Source organism: Blennius ocellaris, assembly GCF_963422515.1.
Source record: "Blennius ocellaris genome assembly, chromosome: 3".
In the NCBI taxonomy this organism is placed as follows: domain Eukaryota; kingdom Metazoa; phylum Chordata; class Actinopteri; order Blenniiformes; family Blenniidae; genus Blennius; species Blennius ocellaris.
In genome coordinates this window covers 29,301,696-29,311,680 of record NC_137652.1, presented here as the reverse complement: position 1 = coordinate 29,311,680, position 9,985 = coordinate 29,301,696, and the positions used below count along the sequence as shown (strand labels likewise).

The window sequence follows — 9,985 nt, the reverse complement described above, 5'->3', positions numbered from 1 at the left end:
GACCCGTCAGGACTGTGGTCTTATAATCCTCCTTTTAAATCCGTCCTGAAGCCGTCCTGACTGTTCTGGAGGCAAACTGCCTCATAATGGAGCTTGTGTGAAGCTAAAGGGCGAGAGGGACACACTGATTTAATGTGAAGTTTCAACAACTAGGGTTTCCTCTAGCTGTCCATGTTCTTGCAGTGTTGTGATCCTCACTGGACTGGAGAACTGATCCTTGGTCAAATAAAACATTTAACATCATTTCTGGACTAGAAGTCGCTATACTTTCTCCACAGCCTGCAGCTAAAACAATGATGCAGCTCGTTTGTGGATTTTTACCGGTTGAAGAGATTCATGTTCGGATACCTGGGTGATGCGTTCAGGTGCATCAGGTAACTTCGATCATTCTTATTATTTTTCATGGGTGCTGCTTATATTCAGGTGCGTTCAATATTCCATAAATGACAGTGTTGTCAGTACACACTCCATCGATCCTAATGGGAAACTTCTCTCAGCAACACGTCCTACCGGAGTCTCATGAAAGAAAGAATACAGTTTATTTTGTGCCGGCAGCTTTTATTATGAACAGAACCATTTCCATAAAATAGTGCACATATTTTTATACAACGTATACAACAGCTTTTTAATCAAAATAGAATCTTGTTCCTACACCAAACAAAACTGTTCAAGTATTTACATTCTTTCCTATGAAATACTGCAGTCATGAACAGTGAGCCTTTACCCTGGAGTGAACTTTACTGATCAGTGGTTTTCAAGTCTGAACTCAAGCCACATTATCCCGACAGTTCTCACTCCATATGCACATAAAAAACTAAACTTGCATCCTGACTTGTCAATATCCCAACTAAAATAAAATAAAAAAAAAAAAAAAGGTTTTTAAAAGGTAATTTCATTTAAAGCTTTTATTTAATCTGGATTTCTTTTCGAAATAAGAGGGAATTGCTGTGAAAGCTACCCTCCTGATCCCTCGGTCTTTCCTGCTGCAGCCCCCCTGAAGCACCGGCCGCCTGCTCTTTGGAAACTGGCCCCATAAAGCGCCAAGTACACATCTGACTGGTGAGTCGTCCTTCATTCTCTGCGGACACTTTAACCTCCACGGCGCCGCCCGTGTGGCCACGGACCAGAACCACACAGACTCTTGGCAGCTTTAGCTCTCGTCCCACTGTCCGTCCCTCTGGCCGTCCCTCTGGCCTCTTTAGGAGCGCGGCAGGGCCTGAGCGATGGCGTCCCGGGCGCTCTGACTGAGCCGTTCTGGGAACTTGACCTCATACTCCACTATCAGGTCGCCGCGGCGGTCGGGCCGTTTGGGGTAGGGCAGCCCCTCCCCGCTGACGCGCCGCTTCATGCCTGGCTGCACCACGTCTGTGGACGAGATGGTCAGCGATCGGCCCTCCAGCGTGGGGACGCCGACGCTGCTGCCGCACAAAGCCTGAGGGGACGAATGACAGAAGGACGAGATTTTTTTTTTTACTCCCTCGCTTTTAGACAACAACAATTCTGCAGTTTTCAAACATCTCCGGTCCAAACTTACGTCTCGGAGCGAGATCCTGGCTGTGTAGACGATATTCGAGCCGTCGCGCTTGAACGTGGGGTGTGGCTTGTCCTTCAGAACAAAAACCACGTCGGCCGGAATGTTTGTCGGGGTCTCGTCACCCTCGTGAGCAAAGGTGATCTTGGTGCCTTCTTTCCAGCCCTTCTTGACCTGCACCTCCAGTATTTTGTCCTCCGTCCGGACCGAGCGTCGGTCCGGGTTCAGCCTCTTACGAGAGATCTTCATTTTCTTCGTGCAGCCCGTCAACACTTCCTCCAGGGTCACCGGGAGATCCCGGACCACGGCGGGGTCTTGCTGCTTCTTCACAACGCTGGTGTGACCACCCATGCCCCCCATGTCGCCCATGCCCCCCATGCCCGTGCTGAATGAGCGGGGGAACCCTCCCATCCCCCCGGCCCCCATCCCAAAACGGGCGAACGGGTCGCTCGTGTCCATGTTGTCGTCCATGCCTCCATTGTGGCCAAAGAACTGTTCGAAGGGGTTCCGTCCACCGAAGAACTCTGAAAAGATGACGTGGGGGTCGCCCTGGAAGCTGTAGCTGAAGTTCCCGGGCCCGCCGCCGCCGCCGCTGCCCGGAGGGCCGCCACCGCCTTTCAGACCTGAAGGGGAAAGAGGAGGTTATTAATGACATTTGTTACATTTCTGTGAAAATATACTTGTTGACAAAATAAAAGACCTTATTGTTTTTCACATTAACGTAATTTAGAAAACAACCATACACATAAAGTTTATCTATGAACTCAGAACACCTAAAAAAAAGATGAACAAGATTGAAAAGTTCATTTTTATTTGTTTTTTTAGATTAAAAGGTATTTCATAAAATGTTTTAACTGTATTTATTTTTATATCAGGAAGCCATTTTTATCAAAATGGTCAGAACATTTTTGTTTCCCGAGTAAAGAAATGACTAACTAAATTCTTAACTTTACAATTATACTCCTATTTTTACAATATGGATCTATATCTCTCATCCACTGACCTCCCTTCTGAACAATTTAATTGAGTTATTTCTATGTGAAGTCCCACACGTTGGATTAATGTGTGTTTATATTTTTCGAGAGTGTTCAAGATGAAAGGACATTAAATCAGACGTTAGGTTACAGTGCTGAACCGTCGGCGTAGGATGTGTAAAGTCCTCAACATGAAGAAACGGAGCCGTACTCGTGAACGAGTGCAAAGGAAACCTGGATATTTTCTGTGTTTGAGAAGCAAAATGGTTTAAAATGGTTTCAACTCTCACAGCGGCTGCCGTCAACTTGTACTTCTTGATCACTTCTTTTTGTTCACATTTAGATAGATAGATAGATAAATACTTTAATGATCTCCAAGAGAAATTCACACAAATTTACATTCGAACACGCAATGAACCGTACGGCGATCGTAACTTTGCTGGAAATTCTGAGTCGATATCGACCTGAGACCTGGACTAACGAAGCGGGATTAACTAACCCGGGATAGCTCGGTTATCTCGACTGACACTGTTGATCCTTGATAAGCGCTACAACGAAGGTGCTTAATAACTCAATTCAACACAATTTCAAAACTTGATCAGTCCGCATTCACAGAATAAAGGCGGAGCTTGCGGCATCTGACCAATCACACACGGGGAACTTCTGCAGAGCAGTTCAAGTTCATGGTGGAGGAGCAGACTCTTTATGTTGAATCATCGGTGTCAGTTACCATGGTGATGTACCCTGGAAAGAAGTGAACCAGCATGGTAGGACAGAAAACTCAGGGTTAATCCCTGAAGTTCCCTCGATATGAGAGAATCCAGCCTCTGATCAGCTGGACAGATATTTCTGATATTTTAGTTGTTGTAACAACAACACATGACACAGAGTATGTGATAAAGGAGAAAGTATGGCAATGCTGCTTCCTCAGAGTATTTTTCATTACATATGTAAATGGTCTAATTTTGAGAGCAATTTATATCACGTGATATACAGTTAAAAAGATCAGACTTTATTGAGGAAGTAATATTCATAGCAAATAGAAGAAATTAGAAAGCCTTTGTTTTTGTTCCAAAGTGTACAATGAAAATACCGCTGCTGCTTTCACAGGATAAACAAATGAACAAAATTAGTGTGGTTGAAGTGTTGGTGTCCCTAAATAGTCAACGCATTTATTATCTAACAAAGTAAATTCCTGCTCTCTATCTACATTGGTTTACAGAACAAACTGCCATAATGGAACAGTTATAAATGCCATTGTTTGATAAATGCGCTCTCAAAGGAGATTTTTCTACAGCTGATATGAATCGCAACGCAGTTGATTCACAAACATTTGGGCAGTTTTTAAAAAGTACATTATACTTTAAGTGTACTCAATAACAGCTGTACTTTTCATTCCAACACCAGCAGGAGTTGTGCTTCTTTCACATCGACTACTAAACGTGCTAAAGTTCCCCTTATTTATTAGGTTGCATTCCGTTTGTTGTATTTTCAGCACAACTTCACCAGGATTGTTGTAAAATTGCATCAGATCATATTCAAATACGAAATGATGGCAATCAAAAGGTTTAGTGCCTAAACTGGGGTTTCTAAAGTGCGCGCGCGCGCGTTGGATCCGGATCAACACATTTTTGTGCCGTGTTGAAACTTGTGATGCGAGGAGTGTTCCTGTCATGAGCCTCTGACCCCCCCCCCCCCCACCACACACACACACACACACACACAGAGCTCGAACACCCCCCCCCCCCCCCCCCCCCATGGAGGACAGTCCCCCCCCACCACCATGGAGGACAGTCCCCCGCCGGAAGCCATGACACTCAGGACAGCGTTTCGTCCCAAACCGCTGTGATGCGTTCACGGTCCCGGACAATGTAGAGAAAAGCTCACCTTCTTCCCCGAACCGGTCGTAGATGTCTTTTTTCTTGGGGTCGCTCAACACATCGTAAGCCTCTGCGATCTCCTTGAATTTATCCTCGGCTCCGGCGGACTTGTTTTTGTCCGGATGGAAGCGCAGAGCCTGTTTGCGATAAGCTTTCTTGATTTCGTCCTCGGACGCTCCTTTCTTAATTCCCAAAATGTCGTAGTAATCTTTCCCCATCTCGTCTCCACCGACAAGCGGCCGTGTGGCTCCGGGAAGCGGCCGTTAGTGAAGTCTGAGCTGCGCCTCGCCGAGTTGTCCTCCGTCCTCAATCGCCAAACTTCTCCCCGATCGCTTTCTTTATAAACAACGTTAGAAACTTCCAGAGTTTTCTACAAACAGCCCTCGACCGTCGGCGCTGTGGCGTCACGGGGACACGCCCACCAAACGTCACGAAGTGCTGCCTTCGAGTGCTGTCGGAAACATAGACACGCAGGAACCCAGTATAGAAATAAACGCCACAACTAAAGTATGCACGACCGGAGGCTCACTCTTCCTCCTCTTTAAAGGCATAAACGACACAAAGCAAAGCTTTAATATTGACCTTTCAAAAAACCAACCTGTGCCTCATGTGACTAATATGAAGCTATTTGTAACAACGTTCCTCAATAATTACATAACATAAGTGATAATGAATGTATCAATGCTGTAGCTGTGATGGAGTAAAGTTGTTTTGAGAAGGTTACATTGTGTCTGTGTTTATTTATTTACTCATTTATTGGTTTGTATGTATGTATGTGTGTATGTATGTATGTATTTTACCATCTTTTCACACAAACAACTCACCCCCGCATTCCATTCAATTTTCAGGGATCATTTGTCATCATCCAAGGACCATTCAATTTTGGGACATCAGCAGCTAACCATTTCTGAATAAATATTCCGTTCATCTCCTTCCATCCCATCACACTAAATTGCATTTTATTTCCATTAAATGTTCTTGTAATAACAGCTGTACAACATCTCCCAGAAAGCCCTGCAGCCTCTCTGTAACCTGGGAGCTGAGCCGTTTCCATAGCGATTAGTCAGTTTCACACAGTGATGTTGCCACCTGACCTGCCTAGTTAGCATCGATATGAGCTAACGGCTATCATGCTAGTGGCGCTAACTCGGTTCCATAAACAAATGTGGCATTGGGGAAGATCTGCACTCTACCGAGTCACGTTCTTGTTAGTTTACTTTCAATGATAATGAATATTCATGCAGTTGATGTGAAGACGCAAAGTTATTATCGATGTTTGATCTTGGAAGGAAATAAATATGTATACAAACATCCGTCTGTCTATCTTCTATTCCACCTCTTGTTCAGGGTTTGCAGGCGCTGGAGCTAACCATGGATGGATGGATGGATGGACACTGTTTGAGTAGCAGCAATGTCTAGAATCACATGAAAGACCTGTCCAGAGAGCGTAGTGACTGAAGGGAAACCCGTAGAAAACCATAATGGTCCTCTGACTGCTGGAGTACGCCCTGGCCATGAAGGCTTGACTGAAACCACAGCTGAACATTGTCATTCAAATTCAGTTGAAGAACTTGGCAGAGCTTTTAAACGATCAGATTGGTATTTTGAGCGTCTCCAGTCACACACTTGTTCCTGTGGTGACATCCAGTATAGCAATCAGCTCTATGTCAGCCTTTCTACAGCAGACATGAAGAGAAATGAGTGGTTTGGTGTGAAAGCTGCTGAAGTGGAGACTTTTGTATTCAAGAAAAAAAATTATTTAACATATCTTGACAACCTGAAGAAAGTTTGACATCTTAAGTTGAGTCAAAAGTATCGCACTTTCAAGATAGCAGACGATGATTCTGTCTCTAATTAATAGTCTGATTCAATAATGGAAAATGAACTACTGCATTCTCCTGACAAATGTCAAGTCTGTGATATTTCATGTGTGTGAGTTTGAAAACTAATTGACCTACTTCAAGCACTTCACTGACTAAGAGACTCATTTTGCCAAACCCCACCCTAACATTACAGGTCAGGTCAAGCATTGGGGGGGAAAAAAAGAGCATTGTATTTAGTTCTTCATGGGCTTGGTCTAAGTCCAAGGTGAGCCTACTGGTTGACTGATTGATGAATCAACATGTAGGGTGTGACTCCTGCTTCGTGCTCACAGGAAGAATCTGTCACGACAAAAAAGTTTCACATGTAAACTTCTGCACATATGTTTTGTCAAAGAATTTTCTGGAGGGAGATAAGTCTATCCAGTTTGTATTTGTGTGGCTCTCTTCTTTCTTTCATTTTTTTTTTAAGTGAACCTGCAAAGAAAGTAACTGGGGAGTGTCTGTCTCTGTGGAGTGAAGAGAAACCGGTTTTTTCAGGGAGTGTCACCAGGTTAAGGGTGAAAATGTTTCACCAGACCCTCCTGTCTGAGTGAAGTTGGTATATTTTATTAAAAAAAACCTAGAGTGGCTCACAATAATATGTTTAGGGTAAAAGGTCATAGAGTCTTTATGTTTGGCGTTTTTCACGTCCTCCCTGTGCCTGTGTGGATTTCCTCCACGTTTCTCTCGCAACACAGAAACATGCATATTAATATAATGACGAGGTAAATAAGGTTAAAGGAGGTAAATGGCTCTCTGTCTTTACAGTGCAATGAAAAACAAAAACATTTCATTTCATTTATGTTTACCGAGTTGTCGCCATATAATAGGAAAACCAAAAAACATTAGACTTTACACTCTTACAAATATTAAACATTGAAAGGGATCAGAGTATATGGGATTGGATAAGAAGAAACATCAATTGTGCCTTTGCCATACAATTTTATTTGTGTAGCAACAGTAATGTAATGCTATAATTAGAAAAGGTCAACTTTATTTGTACAAAAATGTACACGTGCATTTGAACAAGCAAAAGTAAACATTTCTAGAGGATTGAGGAGGTTCCAGGGCAATCACCAGGGCAGCCTGGTGATTGTTGTCTTGGTCTCTTCCCTCCCTGATGGACTTTCACACCTCCTGGTTCCTCAGCGGAGCACAGAACATTATCAAGCACAGCTCACGTCTTGGTTTCCACCTGTTTGACCTTTTGCCCCCCGGCTGCTGCTGCAGGTGTACCGCCGCCCCGAAGACAAAGAGGCTCAGGCCACGTACCCGGGTACTTAAAAGACTGTGATATTTCTCTGTGTTTCTTACATTTACACATAAACGCAGTCTCCACTGGAGGATTCTTGTAAACTCAGGCCACAGTAGGATTCTGACTACCATGGCTTCATGCTTGTATTTCCTCTTCTCCCTGCAGGTGTGGCAGCTCTGAACCAGGTGGTATATGTGGGTTGTGTCAGTTGGTAAATCCTGCTACGTGGCCTCAGAAACTGTTTCTTTACCATAACCGTCCTAAATTCACACATTCATTGATTCACACACATTCTGCACATCACAAACAACTCTGACTACTGTGATCTATGGACTTTTTGTTATATATTATATTCTTTGTTGTATTGTACAATTTGTGGTTCTATTGCACTATTCTTTGTTATATTGCACTATTCTCTGTGATATTGTACTATTCTTTGTCATATTGTACTATTCCTTGATAAATTGCATTATTTTTGCACTGTGAGAGGAGCACTTTTCTAATTTCACTGTACATTATGCAATGATCATATGGCGTCTCTATGTTGTCAATGAACATTAAAATGTACCAAAAAGCAACAACAACAATAAAACATTAACGCGGGGGGGGGGGGGGGGGGGGGGGGGGCGGCTCAGTAAACACAGCCTCCATTCACGCGACGAGAATAAATCAAATCACGTCAGTGTGCTCCTCTCCGCTCATCTCATTGGTTCAACCACAGACAGCGTGGGCGTGTTCGCGTCCATCATGCTTGCCTTCTATTGGCTGGAGGTCCGCTTTAAGCCCCGCCGACGGCGTCCTCGACAGTTGCGTTCCTGTCCTCTGATTGGTCGCCAGTCCCTCACTCATCCGGGTTATTAGGAAGAGGCGCAAGCTGCCAAGATGAAGCACTACGAGGTGAGTAGTCTTCATCAAACTCTGACTCTCAGGCGCTTGTCCGAGACATAATTGAGCTGATGAGGAACGTACAATATCCCGCAGTTACTTGTCAAATTGTGAACTCCAGGAAATGAGTTACAATTCCAGTGTAAAGGTGAAGAGTGAGGGCAGGAGCAGCACGCTGCCGCAGCGCCGCCTGTCCGGAGTGAGAGCGAGGAGCCCGGGCCTGTTCCTGGGAGCTCCGCCGGTTTCACTGGCAGACACACAACCACGAGCACAGACTGCACGTTATCACTCCTGCCTGGCGGCGCTCACCTGTTGACATCAAGTTCACTGCTAAGTGGGCAAGGGAGGTTGAATAAAGCTCTGCGTTGTCGCCATCTGCGGCCGGACGGACACACGGCGCCTCTTATCTCCTCACCGATAAGACAGGTGAACAGTCCGGAGCCTCTCAATGAACCCTGCTGGAGGTTTTACAAGCCGCAGTAGACCAGGGGTGCGTCCGAATAGTCCCTCCTATCCACTTTTCCTTAACCCCGTGGATGACGTCACGGGGTTAAGGAAAGGTGTTAGGAGACTTCCTAAAGGGGTTAGTGAAAGGTGTTAGGAGGCTTCCTAAAGGAGTTAAGGAAAGGTGTTAGGAGGCTTCCTAAAGCAGTTAAGGAAAGGTGTTAGGAGGCTTCCTAAAGGAGTTATGGAAAGGTGTTAGGAGGCTTCCTAAAGGAGTTAAGGAAATGTGTTAGGAGACTTCCTAAAGGAGTTAAGGAAATGTGTTAGGAGATTTCCTAAAGGAGTTAGTGAAAGGTGTTAGGAGACTTCCTGAAGGAGTTAAGGAAATGTGTTAGGAGACTTCCTAAAGGAGTTAAGGAAAGGTGTTAGGAGGCTTCCTAAAGGAGTTAAGGAAAGGTGATAGGAGGCTTCCTAAAGGAGTTAAGGAAAGGTGATAGGAGGCTTCCTAAAGGAGTTAGTGAAAGGTGTTAGGAGGCTTCCTAAAGGAGTTGATGAAAGGTGTTAGGAGGCTTCCTAAAGGAGTTAGTGAAAGGTGTTAGGGGGCTTCCTAAAGGAGTTAGTGAAAGGTGTTAGGAGGCTTCCTAAAGCAGTTAAGGAAAGGTGTTAGGAGGCTTCCTAAAGGAGTTAAGAAAAGGTGTTAGGAAGCTTCCTAAAGGAGTTAAGGAAAGGTGATAGGAGGCTTCCTAAAGGAGTTAGTGAAAGGTGTTAGGAGGCTTCCTAAAGGAGTTGATGAAAGGTGTTAGGAGGCTTCCTAAAGGAGTTAGTGAAAGGTGTTAGGGGGCTTCCTAAAGGAGTTAGTGAAAGGTGTTAGGAGGCTTCCTAAAGCAGTTAAGGAAAGGTGTTAGGAGGCTTCCTAAAGGAGTTAAGGAAATGTGTTAGGAGACTTCCTAAAGGAGTTAAGGAAAGGTGTTAGGAGACTTCCTAAAGGAGTTAAGGAAAGGTGTTAGGAGACTTCCTAAAGGAGTTCGTGAAAGGTTTTAGGAGACTTCCTAAAGGAGTTAAGGAAAGGTGTTAGGAGGCTTCCTAAAGCAGTTAAGGAAAGGTGCTAGGAGGCTTCCTAAAGGAGTTAAGGAAATGTGTTAGGAGGCTTCCTA

At 44.5% G+C, this 9,985-nt stretch overlaps 1 protein-coding gene across 1 annotated transcript; it reads right to left on the bottom strand.

Moving 5' to 3' along the window:
- Positions 1-546: 546 nt before the first annotated feature.
- On the bottom strand, positions 547-4,767 carry dnajb1b (DnaJ heat shock protein family (Hsp40) member B1b). The gene is made up of 3 exons (XM_080521058.1): positions 4,393-4,767; positions 1,535-2,154; positions 547-1,432 (listed from the first exon to the last, which is right to left on the bottom strand). Exons 1-3 carry the CDS (start codon positions 4,601-4,603, stop codon positions 1,199-1,201), a joined length of 1,065 nt encoding a protein of 354 aa, XP_080377184.1. The 5' UTR covers positions 4,604-4,767; the 3' UTR covers positions 547-1,198.
- Positions 4,768-9,985: the final 5,218 nt, after the last annotated feature.

Excerpts from the sequence above, each read along its gene's own strand:
- dnajb1b (XM_080521058.1), bottom strand. The coding sequence starts at position 4,603 with ATGGGGAAAGATTACTACGACATTTTGGGAATTAAGAAAGGAGCGTCC. Across the intron at positions 2,155-4,392 it reads CGACCGGTTCGGGGAAGAAG|GTCTGAAAGGCGGTGGCGGC; the intron begins GTGAGCTTTTCT and ends TTTCCCCTTCAG. Across the intron at positions 1,433-1,534 it reads CCAGGATCTCGCTCCGAGAC|GCTTTGTGCGGCAGCAGCGT; the intron begins GTAAGTTTGGAC and ends TCGTCCCCTCAG.